At 39.8% G+C, this 24,785-nt stretch overlaps 1 protein-coding gene across 1 annotated transcript in view; it reads right to left on the bottom strand.

The window, feature by feature from the left end:
• LOC310958953 (leucine-rich repeat transmembrane neuronal protein 4) overlaps positions 1-23,124 on the bottom strand; it is a gene marked incomplete at both ends in the record, with an annotated part of 106,596 nt that extends 83,472 nt beyond the window's left edge. The window contains 2 exons of the mRNA XM_083930116.1: positions 16,484-18,045; positions 23,100-23,124. Of these exons, the coding sequence (XP_083786242.1) occupies positions 16,484-18,045; positions 23,100-23,124 (1,587 nt within the window). The remainder of the gene's footprint in view (positions 1-16,483; positions 18,046-23,099) is intronic.
• Between the last annotated feature and the right edge of the window lie 1,661 nt (positions 23,125-24,785).

Raw genomic sequence — 24,785 nt, 5'->3', positions numbered from 1 at the left:
CTTTTTTTGCAGGTGATTTAATTCACGGTTGAAAGGGTAACCAGATTGATACCCAACACTTTAATCTTACACGAGCACCCATGCGCACTGTGTAGATTATTCGACCATCATCAGCTATAGCGGTCATAGGTCCAAAACATCAATTTGTTAACCCAAATCTGGTTAGCCTGATGTTGATTGTTGCCCTGCACTGGCCCTTATTATGAGGAAATCGAGAGAAGGGGGTGAGGGACTCCACCTGCCTTGATTAAAAAGAGTGGGGAAAAAATATCAGCTTAACTGTTTAATTTGAGGGCAGCTCATCTCTTTGGAAAATATTGGAATACAGAATTTCATTATCACTGGTCAAGTACACTTCAATAATGCTTCTCCACTCTAAAGATAGCACACTGTTAAAGGCTGGAATCTTTCTTTAGACACACAAGGGCTATGTTATGTCATAATAGAGAGGCTGCATTGTCAAATGAGACACACAGAAGTGAAGATTCAATTAATTGGAACAGAGTGGAAGGAGAGCGGCTGAGGTGATTAAAATGTTCTATTTGCATTGATTGTGATGCACTTTGGAATACGTCCCTTTCCGAATGTCCATGTTACAAAAAGCATATCCTCTTGCTTCGTGAGAGCACCCAGTAAATCATACTCCCTGATAAATGTTTTATTGCTGAGGGTAGTGACCCCATCCATTCACAGACAGACTGCTTGTTAATGGTTATAATCAGTGGCAAAATAGCAGTGAGGAATCAGATCTCAAAGGCTGCATACCAGGTATGATGAATGAATGAAATATGAGACACATTGCAGATGAAAAAGGCAGCATCTTGATGGGTTCACCCACTGAATCCGCTTTGCACAGCAGGTGAAGAGACAAGTTGAAGAAGAACAGTTCAGGCATTAAAAATGCAAAATCGGGTGCACAAAGGGCCACAACTGATGATTATTTCCATTACTGATTAATCAAATTTTTTTTCCCAACCAACAGTCCAACACCCAAAAAATGTTCTATTCACAATGATATAAAACAGATCCTCACATTTGAGAAGGTGAGATGGTTAAAGTTCAGTATCTATCTTGTAATGTGACCGTTTTATTCTTTCTTATGAGCACGGAATTTACTAAATCTCTCAGATGGTAAGATACGATAAGATAAGATAAGATAAGATAAGATAAGACAAGATAAGATGAGATAAACTTTGTTGTCCTGAAGGAAATTTGTCATGGGCTAAAAGTGCCAAGTTCAGCTGCACATAAACAACATACACAGTGACAAGACCAACAATACAACAATAATTCATGAGGTAGGTAGGTTGCATATTGCAAAAGTTGGATATTGCACTTACTCCTAAGTAAACATAACCTTAAAAAAGCACATATAAGAAAAAGGTACAATAAATAAAATATTTTGCTTAAAATCCTAGAAACATGAGTGATGGATAATTAATGCTAAGTAAAATGCAATGTAGAATAAAAAAGTAGATAACTGGTATATGATTTACTGACAACTACTGCACAAAATATACAATAGATAATTACAGAGGAAGTAGATCTTTAAGAAAATCTAATGCAACATTGCAGAATAAATGATGTTATCAAGATTTTTTTTATATTTTCCTCATTCTTCTTCCTTGTAAAAACCTGGTGCCCACATCATCCAAAATTCCTCTCGACTGCAGATGGTTCAGAGATTTTTAAATTTATTTTTATTTTCAAATTTGTAGTCCTCCACCCCAAACCGACTCTGCCTCAGGTGGCATCACTTGAGGCAATTTATCAGCAGCTCCATCTTGAGCCACAAAACACTTTCTCATACGCAGTAGTACTTTTTCACATATCAAAGTCTGTTTGTAGGTCTTTGGGAGTTCACCTTTATCGCTTCATCCTGGAGATATTAATATCCATGTAACGTAAACATGTGAAAGGCCCTCTCTAGAGCCAATGTTTGTTTTTTCCGTTTTAGGCTACTTTAAAAACATGCAGAATAGAGGGCTCTGTGGAAGAGGACCAACTTCTTATGTAGATTTAGGCTCATAATAAGCAAAAGCAAAACACAACATTCCTTAATTTCATTTCATTGTAAAAAGTGAGGTTTCCTTGTATGGTTTTTTTATTATAATGCAGGTCGTTTTGCTATATAAATGCTGTGAAAGTATCAAAATGCTCAAAAAACAGAGAAAAGAAAAAACAGCCCGTATTAAGAAACTGTGTCTTTAAACGAGCCATCAGGACATCCGTACAGTTGTGATGTCACAACTATACTTTTTATAGGTGGAAAGTGCCGCTACAATGATGTAACAGTCATTTGGCTGAAATGAAGGTGCAAATGAAGGGGAAGACCCGGAAACGCTGACAAATCAGAGCAACTGGACTGTTTTGGGAGGGGGGCTTAAAGAGACAGGCACTAAAACGGGGCATTTCCAACAAAGGTATATTTAAACGGACAGTATGAGGGAAAAAATTTGTTTTTTTATGATTAATGCATGTAAACATATTCTAGTAGAAACCCAAAATACAACCTGAAAATTAACATGTGTCCTCTTTAATGAAATGTTATCTAATCTTGACAACCACCTTACCAATATCTGGTTTTAATACCTGGTATTGTGCTTACATGATCAAATATATGAGTAAAGCTGTCTTTGATCAAATTACTACAAATTGACATACAACAAACCTGGGGCAAGTAATATTCCAGCACAGAAGCATGGGTTGGTATATGAGAATCCAGGCAAAACTGCTATGTGCAATGTCCTTGCTTGGCCCACACCCCCAAGGTAGTCTCCCACTGTAGACATCTAACTTGGCACGACTCTATTTGATGAGGTAATACAGATTTCCTTAGAATACTTGATCTAAGTGGGTACAAAATGTTCCCGCCCTCAAGTGATGGAGGACATGGAGGTTGGACGCTCCATGTCATTCTCCATAGAGCCAACATAGTCAAATGAAATTATGTGAATGTGTTCATTCTAAATTAATAGTATTCTTACCGTATTTTTTTAAAATATGTTCAAGGACTTTTTTAAAGTAGTATATTGTGATTTATAACAGACAGAAGGCTCATGTGGGTTTTGCACTCTCCCTTATTTTATCATTTTATGATCATCATCTGTGATCTTTGTTTCACATTTCAAAAGACAGTTGATGAATACAGAGAGGGTTCCTGGTCCCTAAGTAGCTGCACTAGCTTCACGGCACAATGAATCCTCAACCTATCCATTGTCAGTTTTGTCAATACAGAGCTTTTATTACCTTACTAATTCAATCGATGAGAGACTATTATATTTTACTGTGAAATATGGCCTCCAAATATGTGACATTTGTTACACGGAGCGTGTGGCATCGTATAGAAGATATTGCTTGAGTATGCTTGAGAGCTATATAATTGTATCCAACCCTTGTTTTTCTCTTTTCAAAAGGTCTGTTTGTGTTGAAACACAACGAATGAAAAAAACATGTTTGATGGGTTGGGATTTATTCTTCCAACAACTGTTTATATTATGTTGTTCGCAGTTTGGACATGTGAGGGTGGAATACTGAAGTGAAGCAGTGGGTGAATAGAAGTCATCAATCATGAGAGCTGTACATTTTCCTGCAGTGGAAGACAACCAAAATCCAGGCTGATGCAGCGAGGGCACAGAGTGGGATGCTGGAGGTTGACAGAGACAGGTAATTAACTAAAAATAATATGTGCTTGACACAGCAGAGAAAAAAGGGCCTTAAAGAGGAATAGGAGACATAACGGATAAAAACCTCAGAGAATAGCCTAGCTTGAGAGATGAAGGTTACTTTGTATGCAGGCATGAGTGGACAGAGCACAGGCCAGCTCCAACACCTACACACTGGAGAAGAAAAAACTTGAAAGGCATGGGAAATTTCATTAGATTTTCAACATCAATATACTGTATGTCACTCACCCATACCCATTCATGTGAGTTCTTCATATACACAGAATAAAGGACGGGCAGCACATCACAGCAGTATCGGACATTTGATGTCTGATTGCTTTTGCTCCTGTGTTATGATTCTTGTTGGACTTGTGTATCTTGAGTGCCACCCACACATACTGCTCAGGCCCTTTGACTTGATATGGTAATAATACAGTATATAACATGATTTGTTTGAATGGGAAATGAAATTGCAAAATACTGTATGTGTCTTAATATAAATGTATTAAACCACTGATAATTCCAGCAGATGTGCAAGTAAAACAAGAGGAAAGGATGAGAGAAGACCCAAAGTTTGACTCTGCACAAAGGTTTGGAAAATAGCAGGTCGATTCCTCCTGTTTTCTATCCCTTTTTTTCTGGATCCAGTCACTGAGCTGGCTTTTTTCACCTAGCGCGCTATTGGCACTAAGATGGCTGAGAAGTGTCACAAGCAGCTTTGTGTTTACTGTTTACATTCAACATGGCAGTCACCGAAGCGTAGCAATTGCTTCCCGTTGATGCAGCTGTTGCTGCAGTTTTAAATGATTTCAGTGGCAAGTTGAATTTGAAAACTAAGCAGAAACTTGCCCTGAAGCAATTCCTCTTGTTAAAAGTTTAATCTAAAGCTTAACCCCACTGGTGGCCAAATGAATGGAGCATGTCATCCAGATTGTTGGTCTGATTGGTTGAAGGACGGTCCAATGGCGTGCAGCCTATGCCCGCCTCTTGTGCAGAAGAAAATGACAGCAAACTTTCCTGATCAACGTGCAATTGTAGATTGCACTTGGTCTGGCTATAGCTAGGCTAGAAAACCGTGAAGGCAGCGTGCCTTATTTCGAGACACACGACAATAGGACACATAAATTGTTTAAAAATAGCAAAAAAGAACAGCAATGTATTAGAAACGGATATAGAAACGTTTTTCCAAATATCTTTAATTTATTTAATGGACTGAAGACCATCGCCATCTACAACATTGCTGCTTATTTCGCCCCTTATAATGACCTCCTTCACTGTCACTGTGTTTGTAATTGTCAGAAACTTTTGACTCTGTGCTGCCCTCTAGTTAATCTATTGCTCTACATCAATGCCAACGTAAAGGACGCATGGAAGTATGTAGACAGTGGCAGTTATAGCATCTGAAAAGTAATCTCTAATTGGTCAGTGTTTTCTCTGTCGCATCTGCACATCCTGCATCTCTGCACCCCCACAGCAGCCACTGTAGCGTTAGCATATAGCCGTGACATCACAACCATAAGAAGTCCTGATGCCTCGTTTAACGGCGCAGTTTATGAATACAGACTGTGTGAATTTCTCTGTGGATTGAGCATTTTGATAGGTTCACAGTATTTATACAGCACTTCAACCTGCGTTATAATAATAAAAAGACAAGCACAGTTTTTACAATATGGGACATTTAAAGGGTTGAAATTTTGACTGCTTTCAATGGATTGACAATGTTTGTCCTGCAGTTTTTAATATTGATATGATAATAATGCCATCATAGCAAACAAGGCGCTGCTTTAATAAAAACTGGTTTTCAATTGCCATTCAGAATGTCAAGATAATAAACTAGCTCTCTAACTCATTTGTTTATTCATTCCAAAGTATTCAGTGAATTCTTTCTTGGATTCATTCGCAAATAATTGTAAAAAAAAAAAGAAAAAAGAAAAGTCATCCATAAAATGTCAGAAAAGAGCTCACGATTGCCATCACAATCTCACAATCACACAAAGCATTAGAATATACAATTAGACAACAGTTACATTGATATTAATTGTTGTTGATTTTTATGTTCTTTCTATCAATTTATGTACTTAACCAAACAAGTTTGATACAATTTTGATCAAAAGTGCCCTTTAATTGTGAGAACACACACACAGAGTTTTGATGTGACCATTGAGGAAAACATGCCAATCTGCAGGGCCTTGCCTCGGACTTATTATCTTACTTCAAAATGGCTTTGAGCTATCACCGATCAGAGGATGGACAGCTGTCCATGGACAAAGGCCTGTGTGTCTTTGTGGATGGACGCCTGCCAATCTAGCTGTCGAGTCTGGGTGACTGCCTGATTTCTCTGGCTTTCTAACTGCTTCTCCTGTCCACCTGTCGAACACTCCACCCTGTTGAACCTGTTTCTCTGCCAGGTTTACTTGCCTATACCTGTCTTGCTCCACTTAAACCCCCAGCCAGTCTATCTTTTTCTGTTGAATCTGCTGAACAGGATGACTTGAATGCTGTCAGTCTCAATAAAAGCACATACATCTCCTCAGCTCTGGGAAAGGGGGGACATTTTCTTAGATTTACTACAGTTACACAATATGTTAAAAATTAATGTGTTTTATTACAATGCATTTTTTTAAAGATTGGCTGAGAAAGTGACATTTTAATCAGTAAGAACTTGCTGAATTAGATTTTATTTTAAGCCAGTGGGTTTATCCTTACTCATCTTTTTTCAAGGTGATCTCTGAACTTGAATAGAAAGGGCCCATAGAAAAACGGATGCACTGTGTTTTTGAAAATATACAAGTCATTTTTTTCTAACACAGGGACTGCATCGTTGCTGTCATGCATACTCATCTGACCAGCAACATTTTTCTGGGCAGATTCAATGTAGCTGGTGACCTCATGTACTGTATATAAGGTATGGTCACATTAAAGTCCATGAATAGAACTGATAAAGATGTACATTTTCACACCCTAACAGGCGCAAGAAATAGGACAGGGGATTCAGGGAGATATCAATCATGCACAGTGTGTACATGCCCACACAGTGGTGTGAAGAGGTGTAATCAGTTAAGTGGAAACAGCTGAGGGGGTGTACCAAGGATACAATGCAATGGTGACACAAGAGGTCCAAAGATGATTTCTGGGTTAGGAAGTAAGAAAATCCTGTTGCACAAAACGATGGCTATTTTTTCCTCTCTATTTGCTTCTTACTTGTGGAATACTGAGTTTCTTAGAAATATATGACAGCACTATTGCAAGAGACAGCAATGTCTGTTGAAAGAGCATGTACTTTGTGCTTAAGTTAGGCCGGATAACAGAAATTCTATGGAGACGCAGATGTCTGGTCTTTAAATGCTCTGTCCACCCACATAGAATTGGAAAGACAATGCCTCCACCCTCTATGTTTTAGAGTGCTCTCTTAATCACAGTAGTTGGTTAATTAGGATGAGCTATACAGTAGGATAACAACTCTTCCTTGAAGTAATGAACTGAGAGTTTAGTTTTTGGTTTTTGGTGCAAGTACATTTCTTGAAAATAGGCCCCAAGAAAAATATTAAACAGATGTGTGAAATTGACTTTGGAAAGCTGAAATGTGTTTTATCGGACAGTGGCGTTATGCAAGAATGACAGGTTAATTATACTTGACTCATAGTCAGTTCTTCAAAGGGCACAACATTTTCTAGTAAGAGTGAACAAGTCGAAACAACTTCAGCAAAAGTGATTCATTCAACATTGTTTCTGAGATAAAAAAATAAAAAAAGGATTGAAAAAGCCTGTCATATGGATGTCTTGGTTGTATTTTACTTAGTTGTTTTGTGTTTTGTTAAAATGCCAGTATTTTGTTTCTGGAAAGGTAACTTCACAAAAGAGATGCACGTATAGTGACATACTTTACAAAATGTCCACCCTCTCAAGTCTTTTTTAGGCTAATGTGATTAAGTATTTTCTTAAAAATAAGAATTAAGCGATAAGCACATTTCTTTATATTTCCATACCCCACATGTTTTTTTTTCTTATTTTGTTAGTACCCATTGATTTCTGGATTTCACCAATTTTTTTTATTTTTTTTTATTTTTTTACGAGCATACTTACCAAGATAAGAAAATAAACATCTTATTCTAAGAGTCAAATAATTGTTTGTCCAAGGCACGGAATACACAACACAAACATTAAAAAAATGTATGAATATCATATAATCAAATGTAATTTATTATACATTGTTATATGTTTTATATTATTATTTTACCATTTTTTCCCCCTCTGTAATTTCAGCTGATTCTCTGGAAAATCAAATGTCTACTTTATTTAACATTATTGCACAGTATGCCAATTCCGCAAGTTCTTCTTATACCCTTTTTTGGTGTCATCTCTTGTCATCAGTTCTTGGGGATGGGCCAGATTATTAGCTCTAAGGGGCCGTCAATACGTATGTGAGTATTTTTGAAACTGTGTGTGGTTCTGCACGGTTGGGCCTTTCATCCACAAGTAACCAGAGTTGTGGCCACCTGTTTTGAACAGTCTGTTTTCAGCAGTCATGTGTGGACAGGAAAACCATGAATTTTTTTTTGTTTTTTTGTCTTTTGACGTCACTCTGTGCGACAGTAAACAGTAAGTTGTATCCATGGAGACTTGTGAGGCCCTCCGACCTGCTGACAGAGTTGTTATTATGGAAGACCTGGCCACAATACTGGTGGAATTTAGCAACTTTCTGTGTGTCTTATACAGTCCAGACAATGGAACCTGCCTGGCCTCGGTTCGCCGTTGTTGTTTTTCAGGTATGAATTTTTCCAGCCTTGTGATTGGCTAAAATGGCCTTCCTGTTAGTAGTGCTATGGCCACCTACTGCATTGGCATGTGCATGACATTGTTTGAGGCAGATTTTGAGGTTTCATGTGGACAGAGATGTTTTTTATCACACTGGTAGTGTGGACAGGAATTGTTTTTTTAACCAAGGGCCATAAAAGTTCAGTTTCAAAAACACATATTTTTAAGCTGGTTCTGTCAGGACAGATGGCTGTTCTCCATAAGGTTGGGTCTGTCTGACGTTTCTGCCTGTTATAGGGAAGGTTTTCGTTTCCAACCAAACTCTATGGGGGAGTTGTTGGGTCTATGTGAGTCATAAATAAGTTATAGAATGTGGTCTATACCTACTCTGTAAACGGTCATAACTTTTGTTATGATTTAGCACTATAAATAAAATTGAATTGAATTGAATTGAATTGAAAAATACCTGTGTTCGTGTGGACTAGGCCTTCATTTTTGTAAAAGCAGATTTGGGTGGGAAGAACATTTCTTGCATCTGGAGTAGACTTCTCTTTATTTTTCTCTTAACAGAAAATAAAGTGCAATAATAGAAAGGTAAAAAAAAAAAAACAGAACACTGATCACTCTGGGATAAGTAGTGGCTCCAATGTGATATTACTCTTTCCGTATTTGTTCTCCGTCAATAATCTGGGCTTCCTTTATAATACACAGGATGTGTTTTCCATTCACATGCAGTTACAATATGTCATTCTAGTTTTCTCATGCATATGGAGACTGAATGGAACAAGCTGTGTGGATAAGCAGTACTTGTATCATTAGTTAGTGAAGCAAGTACTATAAGAGGCAGTAAAAGGAGAGAAATGATGAGTGAAACAAATGATGCGCAGCCTTGAAAAATGCTTTTGAAAGTGAACAGACCACTAGGGTAAAAAAAATAATAATAATAATAATTGCTGAGCGAGTAGGAACAAAGCAAGTACATCAGATGAAAATTCCAAAAGATTTTTAGATTAGTATCTCATACAAGTAGCAAGGATAGCAGGGGCAGTGAATCAGGAAGCTTAGCATTAATGATCCACTTGGGTTGCATTGTGGAAACTGGGAGGAAAAGAAAAGAGTCTTGCCTCCTTTCCAGGTAATGTAATTGCTATATTGGTGATCTAAGACCCTCATTAAGTGTGGATCAAACAGCAGAAAGCAGCAGCATGGAACCAGTGTGTGAAACAGACAGGATTAGCAGATGAGAGAGATGTTCTCTCACGCACAGTGCATGTTTGAAGTCTCCCACATGGCTAATTGTCGAAGGAAGACACTAGCATCTAGAAGTTCAGCCTCCCCACTGAATTACAGATAGCTTACTTGCCCTTGGCTAGCCTCTGAGTGTTTGTGTTGATTTTTTGCGCAATTAACAATCTGACACCATGACCTTAGACTGTTGAAAGAGGGAAGGAGAGAAACAGGGAGGGGTGGGGGGGAGACAGGGTCTCCCACTACTGTACAGTGATGCAGGACATACTGTATTTAAATGCCTGTTTCCCAAAAAGTTGTTTTTGAAAATAATATCCTCATTTAGAATTTGAGGCCAGCCACACATTTCAAAAAAGCTGAGACTGGGTGGTGTTTACCATTCTTTTGCATCACCTCTTCTTTTAACTACACTCTGTAAGTGTTATGCACTGAGGAGACCAATCACTGTCATATTAAAGCTGTAATGTTTTCCCATTCTTGCTTAATTTACGATTTCAGCCGATTAACAGTTTGAGTTTTCCTTCGTGGCAAACATTTTAAACAAGTCGGGACTGCAGGCAGGCAGAACTCTTTACTACAAAGCCACACTGTTGTAATATGTCCAGAATATGTTTTGTTTCCCTGAAAAAGATTCTGTCTATTTGGCAGCATATGTTTCTCCAAATATGCAAGTTCTCCATGCCATGCGCCCTAATGCACCCCCATACCATCACGGATAATGGCTTTTGAGCTGTGTGCTGATAATACGCCGGATGGTCCCTCTTCTCTTTAGCCTGGAGGACGCGGCATGCATGATTTAAAAAGTTAATCTAACTAGAGATGCACCAATAGGATACCCGGATCAGATATTGGCTCCAATATTGATTAATTAGCTGTATCTGATATCGGATGAATGAGGCCAATCCAGCATTCTGATCGAGTCATTTATTTTTTGTTAATATTATACACAGCAATTCAAATAAGCCATTGTTTGTTGGATTTCAGGCAGCTGCTATACTTTATATTACTGCTATACTTTATATTACATATTACATAAAATCTGTTTGCAGTGCACTTTACATGGAAATGTTATTTCTTACTTTTTGCTGCTAATGTACACTTTGTTATTTGTACATTTATATTTGTGTTTATTTGTTACCTTTTTTTGACAAGGCTAAATGTTTATCTCAAGCCAGATGCCTACACTCACATGGCAAGGTATGCGGTTCATTCATTCAACAGTAGTATCGGATCGGATCGATATTGGATCTCGGCCGATACGCTCAGCCCAGGAATTGGTAGCGGATTGGATCGGAAAAAACTTGATTGTGCATCTCTACATCCAACAAACCCCACAAAATGCTTTTTCATATAATGAATCTTTGATAAATATGCAAAAATAGACAAATGCTAGACTTCACTCTGTGGATATAAATTAAACAAGAAAGGTGCATGCTTGGTTACATGTTACCTGTTAATGTTTCCTGATGAGGAACCTTTTGTCCTAGTGATTAATTACTGTGCTCTCAATGTAGTGTGCTCTCAATGTGAGTAAGTTTTTAAGGATCAGTTAAAGTCACAGTTTATGTTTTTGATACTTTCATAGTATTTATTTAGCACCTTGACCTGCTTCATGATAATAAAAAAATGCATGGAAATTTCACTTTTTGCAATATGGAACTTTTAAATAATTAATAGATTGTTAATATTCTTGTTGATTAATTGCTAGTTGTAGCCCTTAATAATAACCTCACAACTAAGTTATTGATTAATTAACTTTTATAAATACAAAAGCTACAATTTGGTAAAGTATTTTTTTTGCTTTTGAGTGATATTACTATGAGACCTAAGTGAAATCGTGCAAATGCAAGGCCAAGGGCCAGTTGCTAGGAAAAGGGTTAAATTATGACCATATTAATGTAAGCAAACAGGTGTAAAAAAATGACTATACTGTAGTGAGTTACTATTGTGACAGCAAGGAAAACAACCTCAGCAAGATGCTCTATGAGACAAATTTTTGGTTAAAAGGCAGTACACTGAGAGTAAGTAGGTGACGTATAATTTGTCTAGGCTTTAATATTAGATGTCAGGTTTTCTTGAAAAATTGGCACAACATTAATGAATTCAAAGACAGCTATAGTGTGACATTAGAGTAAGTGAATGAGATAGTACTTTAGAAAAGGTCTGCAGCAGTATCAGAGGAAGGGATGAGGAGGTTGAATCAAAAAGGCACAGTCTTGCTGGAAGAAATTAGTTTCAGGACTGTACATGAGAAGTTGGGTAAAATGAGTAAATTAGGGGTAGCACTACTGGGTAGTTGTCAGAGCAGGTCAGGCATATCAAAATTCTTATCAAGGAAGACAATTTAAGCCACTTTGTGTGGCTCAGTTCACTCTGGTTCAGATCGCCAAGGGGCAGGATACAACAACTGAGCAGATAAAGATAGATGGTGGTAGAGGTCAAAGAAAGACAATATGGTTGCTAGACACAAAAATAGTACAAAATGAAATGAAAAAAACCAACAAGTGTTAAAGTGTGGTGTGGCCGTAAGATATATGGGTCGGAAAGTGATGTGATACATGAAAGGTGACATGAGTGTTACAGACTCAAAATCAGGTAAAATGCATTGCCAATATCAAGAGCACAGCTAGAAAGGAAAAGATCAAAAGAAGATGGAGATGATACAAATACTCCTCTCTGTGGTAGGGCTGAAGTGACGTAGGGAAATGAGGATTGCACCATTTTCAGGCAAATCACTAAAAAGGCTACCAAAATCACATTCATGTAAGGTCGACCTGGGGGCTGGCTGATAAAGGACAATCATGTGAAGAGGTCTATGTGAGTGATATATGTGATGGCACAGAATCCCATTGAAAGACATAGTATGAGTGACACATGAGGTATAAGCAATTCCCACTCAGAGGAGATGAACAGACCTGAGGCCGCTATGGCCTGTAGCCTGAGGAGAGGCTGTGAGGTGGAGAGAGTGCAGCAGGTGCTGCTGTATTCTGCCGAGTGATTTATGTCCATGCGAAAGCAACAAAGTGTAGAAACAAGATCGGAGCATATTCCAGGATGAACTCAGGACTTTGTGGACTGCTGACTGATAGTTCCCGTGTCCCCTCTACAATGTTTTAAGATGAGACAGAGGAGCAGATAAATCTAGATATGATGCATTTCAGGGATATCTCAAGAAACAAAATGGAGGAGAGTGCAAGGACAGAAAGGAAGCTGGGACTATAGTTTTACTCCATATGTAAAAATCTATATATCAGATAAAAGGATTGTCAGGCAACATGGCTTCATAATATTGCTAAAGCTATACAGGTTGTGGTGTACGAGACGGAAATGCCATAATGTAGACAATAACATTCCCCTTCAGGTGTACTGAGATAATTAGCAGACTGCAGGGGAGGGAGGGACAGAGTAGGCCTTAAATAGCCCTTAAGACTCATTTGCTTTATTTTCATTTTGCCCAATATGCAAGTTAACTTTAACTTTCCCTAAAATAACAATAATCATTAATTTTCTTTAGATGACATCATTTAAATAACTTATAATATTTTGAGAAGAAATAAGTTAATATTTTGCTATTATCGTTGTTTTTTATAGTAGTTTATTCAGACCATATACTTTATTCAGACTATATACTGTATACCGAATATGTTGGAAGAGTGAAGGTTAATTACTTGATCTAAACCTAAATTCCAAAATATAAAAATGATTTGCTCTTCCTTGACAAATCCTTCCTAAGCTTGTCATGGATCACAAACACTACCGAGAGGCTACCTTTTTTTCCACAAGTCTTCTGGTTTGCCCCTCGTAGTATGGGTTAAGTCTTGCTTTATTTGGCTCACAGATACAAGATAAAAGTCAATTAAATTGCCAAGTTCAATCAAGTCAAGATAAAAGGCTAATGGTAGATGCAATGATTTCAATGGGAGACAGCAGGCCTGCTTCTAGCTTACACTGATGGGAGGCTGTGAGGTGTTTTGTGTGGGGTCCCCCTATAGGGGAAGTGTGTGTGTTGGGAGTGCACCGATAACAGATACCGTCTCCTATATTCCAATCCAACTGGCATGACACATCCGGAATGAGGATATATGAGTGTTGGGAATGACAATCCCTTATAATGTGACATATTGGAAAGCAACCGGTGCCTTTTTTTTGCCTTCACTTAGTGCAGGGATGCATAATTTTAGTCCTGGAGAGCCACTGCCCTGCATGTTTTAGGTTATCCCTGCTCTAAACCACCTGATTCTAATAAGGTGCTCATTATCAAGCAGATGAAGCATGTCACAGGTTTGAAAATCGTTAGAATCAGGTGTGTTAGAGCAGGGAGAAACCTAAAAAATGCAGGTCAAAGTCCCTCCAGGACCGGAATTGGGCACCCCTGACCTAATGTGACAGTATCCCCTCCTTCCAGTTTGCTGCTAATTCCTTCTTATCCTCAATGCAATAGCCTTAAAATTGTTTGTCTTATATTATGTAGCTCTTGGCATGAGCAATTATCTACCAAGCAATGGTAATGTATATTTTTTAAGTTTTTCTGAGACATTTAAAATGGCATAAAATAATTGACTAATGCCAATTGAAACTAACATCTAATAATATTTGACAATTCAGGGGTCCACTGTTATTTTCATAACACATTCAATATAATTGTTTTCTTATAGTTACAAACACCCATGTCAACAAAAATAGTTTAAAATTAAATCAGTATTTATTAACTTTTTTCTTTTCTAATAAGTGAGAATTTCAATTATCTGCATTACAACCTCTTTTTAATGTTCATCTTTATGCAACAATCATGCCTTTTTCATATATGATTTCTGTGGGCCACTGTCTCCTGCTGTGTACTTAACAAATTAGTGCAAATTAGCTAATAATGTTCTATAGGGTGCGACCACAAGTACATGAAGACATGTACTGTAAAAGCCTGTGAAATTAAAAAAAACCACAACAAATACTTCTTATGTGACACAATTTTTTCGTTAGGACTCCATACATCATATTTTTGAAGCATATTTGTGATGTTCCCATACTGTATTTTACTTTGTTCTACAGATCATATCTAGCTTATATACAGGTCTCCATGTTTAGTTTTTGAATTAAATTTTTTTTTTTTTATTTAGTTGGCTCAAAGACAGTATGGTATGCTGAGTTCAAGACACAAAATATGTGCCCAATGAGGTCATGTGAAAAGCACATTATTCAAACTAAAGTTTTTTTTGGCATTATATAGAATGAAGTACATTTGCTGAAAATTTACCGCATCACCCTGCATTTTTTCCCCTTCCATCCAACTTCACTTTCCATGGAGTCTTGCATTAAAACACTAAACATTAAGCAGCACCGAAGGCTGAAATAAGGCACTCAAAGACTATAGAGGGCAAGGCAAACAACAACAAAATGTCATCCGTGATTTGGGGTCCCTCTTCAAAATCCAACCAATGTGAACAACCTAAGAGTATTACGTATAACCAGGTACCCTGCCTCCAGGAAAGCCAGACAGTTTGTAACAAAACATGGAAAAGAATGTGTAGGAATGAGGCCTCCTCCTCCTCACTGTTTGAATCTCTGCATTTACAGTATAGTCATTCCTCCAGAGATAACCTGTCAGAAACTCATGCCACGAAGATGCTGAAAAAATGTAGGGAGTAGATTGAGTATGAGTGGGCTGATAATGTGAAAACCCATTGTGTGCAAATATGTCCTACGTCTTTTTGGTTACAGCTTCAGAGGGTGGGTTACCTGATCAACCAGCCTTCCTTAGTTCCGTGTTACAACTGGGTAAGTTAATAAGTGATAGGAATTGCATGTCTACAGAAGCTTTGCTTAGCTGTAGCTAGGACAACTTGGGATAATCAAGCACTATAAAGGTTTAACCAAGAATGATAGAGTATATCAGGTACACAAGAGTGTAGCAGATGGGAGAAAAGTAGTATTCCTACATTAATTTATTCTGTAAATACTGTTTTGAAAAAATTCCCATTTCAAAGGACCCAAATTCCTTTCGGGACTATAAACACTACTTCTCTCTCTTTATGTATGTCATGAAATGTTCATTTATATTTATCCATGTGCAGAAGGCCAGTGAAAGTATGCCTTTCAGTTCATGAGACTAATCAATCAAGCCAGTGAGTTACTTCAGCAAATCAGTGTGAAAATGAAGGCAAAAGACTGAAAGGATGTGCTGTTGGGATAATATGAGCATTAAGTATTTTCCAACTATCTTGAGTAAGCTATGTCAAGAAAAGTGTGAAGTCATCAGCTCAGGGGAAGCTCAATTCAATGACAAGAATCTCTTTAAGCATTCACATCCAGGGTCCAGAAGTGAATTTTCCAATCATTCAGCTATTGTTTCAACACAGTACTGCTCATCAGAGTCTGAATAGTACAAGAGCAAACATACAAAGTGCAAAGCATGTGATGGCTGAGAAAAAAAGCAAACAACTACCTAAACAACCACAAATATCTTATCACAAGCAGCATAGCTTTGGTTCAAGAATGGGAAATGTAATCAGTCTAATTTATCTGTATGTCTGTGAAATTTTGGGGCAAAACAAACATTTGCTTCTCAGCAGAGATTAAGGCTTAAGCAAATATACAAACATCCCTCTGAAAACAAGAGATATCTTGTAATACACAAAGTGATGCTAAAAACCACTCTGTAATAATCCATGGACACGCAGTGTTTGCCTAGCCTGTTGTGTAAGGCTAAGTAATCAAGGAGCAGATTTATCATCTATCAAAGCAGAGTAAATAATTACCTCTGGTCGCCTCACTGTGGGCAGAGTTTTGTGTAGGAGGAGTGGCGGTGGTGTGGGTCATACCTCGCATTCTCGGGAGCCTGAGATGGTGTAGGTGCAGGGTCCGGTCCCATTCACAAGCACATCCATGGCCTCAGAATTGGTGGGCTTGTAGTCCACATAGTACTCCTGCAGTGGAGAGCTCAGGGTGCGCTCCGTCTCTCTAGCTTTCTTGCGACGTTTGCGGGCTGCTGCCGAATGCTCCTGCAGCTGCTTGACACTGCTAGGATAGCGCTTCCAAGACACATAGATTACCAACAGAATCATTGAGACAGATAGAAAAAGGGCAACACTTCCAGCCACAATCTTATGGAAAGAAACAGGCTCCATGTCTTGCTCTGGGGGAAGAACAACAGGTGGGGTAACAGCTGACAGTGTTGGGCCTCTGATTGACCCCTCTCCTCTCTTTCCAGAACCAGTAGGTAAAGCCAGAATGGCTGGTTGACGTTCAGTCTGCACAGGAACGCTGGATGGGATTGGAGGAATACTCACAGTGAGCGTTGATGCTGGGTTTGATTGACAGACACCAAAAGCTTCGACAGCATCCATCACTTTCTCACCCTGGGCTTTCTTGGGGGAGGCACAGATCATTGTGGTCTCCTTTGCCCCTCGAAAATTTCTCAGCCAGGCCACCAGAGGACAGATGGCCGGGCCACAGTCCCATACATTTCCAGCTAAGCTAATCGTAGTCAAAGATATCCAGGCATCAACCACCTCCTGGGAGACATTGGTCAGTTTATTGGAGTCCAGATTGAGGGTCTGCAGGTTGGGTAGGCATTGGTAAACTACAGCGTCTACTTCCATCAGATCATTTCCTGACAGGTCCAGTTTCTGGATAGAGGCCCAGGTCCAGGTCAGGCCCTGGTTCATTGAGCGAATGCGATTCCACTGCAGGTAAAGTGCTCGCAGATTATAGAGGCGAGGAAAGTGAGAGAAATTGATCTTTGAGAACTGGTTATGCTCCAGATGCAGCTCAGTGAGCTTTACTAGGCCTGAAAATGCATTCCGAGTGATACTGCGCAGGCGGTTGTAACCCAGATCCAGAAATTCAAGATTTCTGCAATCTTGGAACAGACGCACTGGGACGGTTTTTAGAGAATTTGAGCGTATGTGAAGGCTGAGAAGCTTCCGTAATCCCTGGAACTGCCCAGGCTGCAAGGCCTGTAGTTTGTTATACGACAGATCCAAATTACGCAAATTAGGGACAGGGTGGAATGTGGTGTTGTGGAGTGATGTGATCTTATTGGAACTCAGGATCAGCTCTTTGAGTCTGCGGACCCCCTGAAAGGCCATTCCATCCACAGAGGCAATGTAATTGTGGTCCAAGTAGAGCCATATGAGGTGGTTAAGGCCTACAAACTGGCCTGCGCGAAGACTGGCGAGGCTGTTGTATCGTAATGACAGACCTTCACAGCCTCCTGAGAGGTTCTTGGGAACATCGCGAAAGGCGCTCGACTCACAGTAGACAATTTTTCCATCACAACGACAGCTCTTTGGGCATGGGCGCTCACTCAAAGATGGATTTGCCGCCAGCCACACCTGCATCAGGAGTTGGACCACTAGCCACCGACGCCGCAGAGCAGAGCCTACAGGGAGGGGAAGGGGAAGGGGAAAATGGCAAAGGAGATAAATGTTAAGCAGATAAGTTTATTTTAAATAATCATTATAATCATTCATTAATAATTTTCCTTGATTTTGGCTTATTTTTTAGTTTGTGGAAAAAACAAGCAATTCAAACTTTAATACTTTATACTTTAATTCTTTATTAACAACTTTTTAAATTTATTTTTTTAATGCCTCAATCAATTCTGCTTCATTTTAGTCAATGTGGAAGTAGGAGGAAGCTACCACTTTTATTGTTGCAGAAATAGCCTACAATAGCTTATTTTCTGAATACTTAAAGACTTGCTACATAACTCCTTACAGTGACTGATATATTTGACTTTAGAACATCTCTGACAAAACAAATATTGAAAATCAATTTTAAGGAGCTTTTAAATTCCTAATAACAATGGGCCTCATTCACCAACGATTTTAACAAAGAAATGTAATCTTAGCTCTGATATTCACCAATGTTTTCTTATTTGAATTTTGTTCTTAGGTGAGGATGAAATCAACACTTTCAAATACAAATCAAATCAAACACTTAAGAGCACAACATGCAGCAACTGCAGCTGGACAAACCCCCCCCACGCAGTAGTAAGAATACATCCTGGAGTGTACGCTTTACCAGTTGAGCTACATATGACATCTTAGGCAAAGTTTTACGTTTCTGTTAATATCTGCTACTGTACTAAACATTACAGCTCTTTTGGCATTCACTTCCAACAGCGTACCTCCAAACTGTTTCAGTAGGATTTTTTTAACATTTGGAGTCCGGTGCTCCACTGTCTGTGGGCTTTTGTTTGGGCATTCTTGACTTGATTACCTAAACTTTTCCATTTTTGTGTGGCACATGACTGCTGCAGTTTAATGCCCTTTTATGGGGATTGGCGGGGGTTTACCTATGGGATAATCTAGCACACACTTTCAATTTATGAGAAAATGCAAGGTCTGACCACACGAATCATAGATGTAGACTTCTAATGAAACAAAGTAGTAGTAGAAGTAAAAGTCTCTAGAAGTGTATGATACAATATTTCCCATCCCCTTGTGTAATTTTTTTTTTTAAAAATCACAATTAATTGTAAAACTTGTTATACGCTACCAAAGTAGCATGATCAAAACGATCGGGGGATAAAGCTTATATTCTCAGTCCTATTCTTTTTTCTTGTGTTCAGGATTAGAAATGAGGGTGTCCACCAACCGGCGGTCACGGAAGCTGTCAGACTGAAGAAGGAGTCCTTCCGGGATATGTTATCCCAGAAGACTCCGGAGGCAGTTGCAAGGTACCGACGGGCCAGAAGGGCTGCAGCCTCAGCTGTGTCAGAGGCAAAGCAGCGGGTGTGGGAGAAGTTCGGAGAAGTCATGGAGAAGGACTTTCAGGTGGCACCAAGGTGCTTCTGGAAAACCATTCGACACCTCAGGAGGGGGAACCGTCCAAGCTGTTTACAGTAAGGACGGGACGCTGGTGCACTTTGAGGAACTCCTTAATCTGACTAACATGCCCTCTTCTGTAGAGGCAGAGCTGGAGGCTGATGAGGAATCATTGTCAATATCTCTGGCAGAAGTCACTGAGGTAGTCAAACAACTCCACAGTGGCAAAGCCCCAGGGATTGATGAGATTCGTCCTGAAATGATGAAAGCTTTGGGTTGGGAGGGGCTTTCTTGGTTGACACATCTCTTAAACATTGCATGGAAGTCTGGGACAGTGCCAAGGGAGTGGCATACCGGGGTGGTGGTTCCCCTACTTAAAAAGGGGGACCAGAGGGTGTATTCCAATTACAGGAGTATCACACTACTCAGCCTCCCTGGTAAAGTCTACTCCAAGGTGCTGGAAAGGAGGGTTCATCCTCTAGTCGAACCGCAGATTGAAGAGGAACAATGCGGATTCCGTCCTGGATGTGGAACAACGGACCAGCTCTTCACTCTTGCAAGGATCCTGGAGGGGGCCTGGGAGTATTCCCATCCAGTCTACATGTGATTTGTGGATCCGGAGAAGGCATATGATCGGGTCCCCCGGGAGATACTGTGGGAGGTGCTGCGGGAGTATGGGGTGAGGGGGTCACTTTTGTCGGCCATCCAATCTCTGTACACCCAAAGCGAGAGCAGTGTCCAGATCCTCTGCAGTAAGTCAGATTTGTTCCCGGTGGGGGTTGGCCTCCGCCAGGGGTGCGCTTTGTCACCAATCCTGTTTGTGATTTTCATGGAGAGGATATCTAGGTGTAGTCGTGGTGGGGAGGGGTTGCAGTTCGGTGGGCTGAGATCAGCACCTCTAAATCTGAGGCCATGGCTGTCATGGATTGCTTACTCCAGGTAGGGAATGAGTCCTTTCCTCAAGAAAGGAGTTCAAGTAGCTCAGGATGTTTTTCAAGAGTGAGGGGACAATTGAGCATGAGTTAGCCGGAGAATTGGAGCAGCTGGGGGAATGTTTTGCAGCCGCAAAGACATAAGAGAGCTGAGCCGGAAGGCAAAGCTTTCAATCTACTGGTTAATCTTCGTTCCTGCCTTCACCTATGGTCATGAAAGCTGGGTCATGACCGAAAGAACGAGGTTGCGGGTACAAGCGACCGAAATGGGTTTTCTCAGGAGGGACGCTGGAGTCTCCCTTAGAGATAGGGTGAGAAGTTCAGCCATCTGTGAGGAACTCGGAGTAGAGCCACTGCTCCTTTACATTGAAAGCAGCAAGTTGAGGTGGTTCTGGCATCTAGTAAAGATGACCCCCTGGGCGCCTCCCTAGGGAGGTGTTCCAGGCACATCCAGCTGGGAGAAGGCCTCGGGGAAGACCCAGGACTAGGTGGAGAGATTATATCTCCACACTGGCCTGGGAATGCCTCAGGATCCCTCAGTTAGAGCTGGTTAATGTGACCAGGGAAAGGGAAGTTTGGGGTCCCCTGCTAGAGCTGCTGCCCCCGCAACCCGACCCCGGATAACGGGTTGAAGATGAGTGAGTGAGTGTGCACCAATCATGATTGTTTGTTTCTTAAGATAAAATGATGATGTATATATACACAGTCCTGACTAATTGTCCAGCAAACTTGACACTTTTCTTTACAACTTCTGAAGACATAAAATGAGGTAAGCATCAAATATATGTTCTTCTACACTTGGATGGATTTTCTTTTTATTATCAAGTAACAATACTGCTGCAAAAAGTGAGCTCTTTTTTTTTTCTCGATTGATTAATTAGATCAAATGATTAATGTGTGTGCATCGGAATGGGAGGGACAAAAACATTTTTTTAAATATGCTTAAAAAGAGAGTGACCAAACACACTGAGCTGTGAAAGTCAAAAAGATTATAAATAACTGCTGCTATATGCTAGAAGTAATTCGTATTCTATATATTTTGTAAATTGATTGGTTCACTTCAGGGTGAACCTTCTCTTTTAGAAATCCACCTGTGATTCATGTCTGCTTGCTCAGCCCCTTACACAAGAAGAAGGCTTTACTATATCCTGATGAAAATGAAAATGACGGCCACTTAGTAGTTCCTTCCTTCCTTTTTTTTTACTTCAAAAATGGTTGTCCTTTCAGAGTTCTCTGATGAAATCAGTAAGCTTTTATTGATTAATTTTAAAGTAGTATGAACTGATATATTGTTATTAATATTGCTTGTTTTTATCCATTGACAATTGTTTGTGGTCATTAAGTGGTATTAAAAATGTTTATTTGAAGCACACAAAAAGCATTTTCTATTCAGATGAAAAGCAAAGTTCCAGGCTGTTCTCATGCAGTTTTGTACATATAACGACGAAAGGTAATGCACAGCTATTCGTCTGTATTTCACATATTTAGTGTATGTGTATTCCCCAAATGAAAGCATATGCCATAATATAGGAAGAGTGAGCTGCCATCTAAGTAGGCAGTTTGGTTCCTAAAACATAGGTCAGGGGAGTGGGATTCAATTCCTGTCCATACGAAACCAACCCATGGCCTTTTTTCTAATCCTGGCTAAGTGTTTTTCATGCCTAACCCTAACCATCACCTTTTGTTGAATAAAGTCATTGTTTTTGAGTGTTGTTTCCGGTCCAGTCCTGCGGTCCGTCAGCATGTTTTTTTTATGCCAATTTCTGTGCATAACCTAACGTAGGATTTGCTAGGAATGCTAAAAGTTCACATTGTGTGCACTCATTGCATTGATTGATTGATGTCACTGCATGTTTCCAGTGCATACATACAGATGCTGAAGCAAAGCAACTTGCAATTTACTGAATCATATCTTAATCTATATTTGTATCCAGCCATCCCATAAACCATCATTGCACAAATGGCAGAAGCCGGTAGGTCGTGAAAGGCAGTCTATACAGAGAAAATTAACATTCAACAATTGGTGGTTATGTATAAAAGCCTGGAGGCTTTTGAATTTAGATTTCATGTTTAACCAAACCAAAAGCAATACAGGTTAAGCATGAATTACTAATTCTAATTTTCACAGGTTCTAATAAAATATCACTATCAACCCTATAGATTTTCACAACTCAAGTCTGCCACAGAAAACAACTAACCTGAAAGACTAAATGTGTCCGTTTAAATTGACTACATGTGATGTAAATGTTCCAATTGTGGGGGGTAGATGTTCTGCTTCAAATAACACTTGAATAGTGAAGAACAGTGGTTAGGAACTTTCTGTGCTATCACTCCATGTTCTGAGTTGAGACAGAGTTGTTTCCATTAAAATTGTTCCCCTTTACAGAGCCACTAATGATATGTCATTAAGATACATTGATTTCCCCTTGATGAGGCGGTGTGTGGGGCGGGGGTTCACTACCTATGTGTGTTTCTCAAGGCAATATCATCGAGTATAGGCTTTATTACCATTGTCATAGTGAGATAAGATATATCAGGATAGATTAGTCAATACTTTAATTGGCTCACAAAATGTATGATGTGTTGGCAGTTGCCATGATGAATTTACCGACAAAAAGGAGTGTGATACATGTAGATGTGTTCCATTGATGATGAGATAAAACCACAGCTGTTTAAAATATGGATGTAGTGACATTACCCATAGGTTTCTGAGTAGCCAAAATGAAACTCACTCTGAGTGGCTGTGACCGTCGCCATCTTGGCAGTGCCTGACTCACCCTAACTCCCGGATAATTAAAAAATGGGAACTCCCCTGGCCAAGTAAAAGCCTTAAAGTGTATTTCCGGCGCAAAATCATCCCATGGTCTTTTTTGGACACTGATTAGCTTGGGGCAGTATGGTGAAGGCATTAAAACAGCTTTAACCACTAATACTGCTCAAAATAACACCAAACACCAGTAGCATGATAAGAGTCCATACAGATAAAATGAAGCCTCCTCAGACCCCGGGTATAACACGGCCAGGGTCGCCTGCAGTTTGCGTACCAGCCAGATGTTGGTGTGTAGGATGCCATCCTCTACATTCTGCACCGAGTCCACTCCCATCTGGATAAGGGAAGCGGCACAGCGAGGATTCTCTTCTTGGACTTCTCCTGTTCCTTTAATACCATCCAGCACCCTATGCTTCTGGACAAACTGAACAGGATGGGAGTGGACCCCTATCTGATGGACTGGGTCAGAAACTACCTCACTGACAGGCCACAGTATGTCAGGCTGAAGGACATCACGTCAGACACTGTGGTCAGCAACATTGGAGCCCCTCAGGGCACCGTGCTGGCCCCTCTTCTCTTCGCCCTGTAAACCACGGACTTCTGCTGCTACTCAGAGCTGTGTCAAATACAGAAGTACACCGATGACACAGCATATCCAAGAAGGACACCTCCAGACTGGATAAACTGATCAGATGGGCCGGCTCTGTGGTCGGCATGAAACTGGACTCGCTGGTGATGGTGGCAGAGAGGAGGACAATGGACAAACTGCTGGACATTATGGACAATGCCAGCAACCCCCTGCACACCGTCGTCAGCACCCAGAGGAGCCTGTTCAGAGGAAGGCTGCTCCTGCCCAAGTGTAAGACCAACAGGCTCAAGAACACTTTGTCCCTCAGGCCATCATCCTCTACAACTCCTCACTCGGGGGGTAGGAGGAAATAAAGAGGACAGAAGGGAATGAGTGGGAGCCACTCACTGTGCAATTAATAATCTACTCTTACATACCTGGACACTTTATCCACCTTTTAAGTGCAATAATTGAATCTTACCCCTAATTTCTGTCATATACATTAATCCATACCTTATCTTATACATTTTCTCTACATATTACTTCTGATCTGATTTCATTTTCCGTGAATTTTATTTTACCTGTATTCTTACATTTTCTTCATATATATTTAACTAAGAGTTATTGTTTACTGTTTATTGTTTATTGTTTGACTTTCTGTTTTTATTTAGCTAAGAGTTTATTGGATATCTTACACTGTTTTTTGTTTTTTTCATATACCTCCCTTGTGTTTTTGTAAGCTGCTGGAAATTCCATTAAATTTCCTTGCAGGGTCAACCCACAGGGATCAATAAAGAGAAGTCTAAGTCTAAGTCTAAGCACCAATGGGCTCCTTTTGTATTGCATTTGGTAATCCACTTGTATAGACTTTACTATGAGAGGAAATGGTACGGGAGCCAGTAGGTAAGTCTTTCAAAACACTCTATTGTGCTACTGCAGTGGTGTTATTTTGAGCAGTATCAGTCACCGTAATGCCCAAGCTGTCAGTGTTAGCCACGTTCGGATGTTAGCAACTCTCCCGGATTTCTCTGTTAATAATTGTTACACAACAAAAACTGTCTCGATGTCTTATCTGATGTG

This window comes from Echiichthys vipera, assembly GCF_963691815.1.
Source record: "Echiichthys vipera genome assembly, chromosome: 16".
Lineage (NCBI taxonomy): Eukaryota > Metazoa > Chordata > Actinopteri > Perciformes > Trachinidae > Echiichthys > Echiichthys vipera.
Note: the sequence above shows the minus strand (reverse complement) of the source record. Positions and strands in the feature narration are given on the sequence as shown.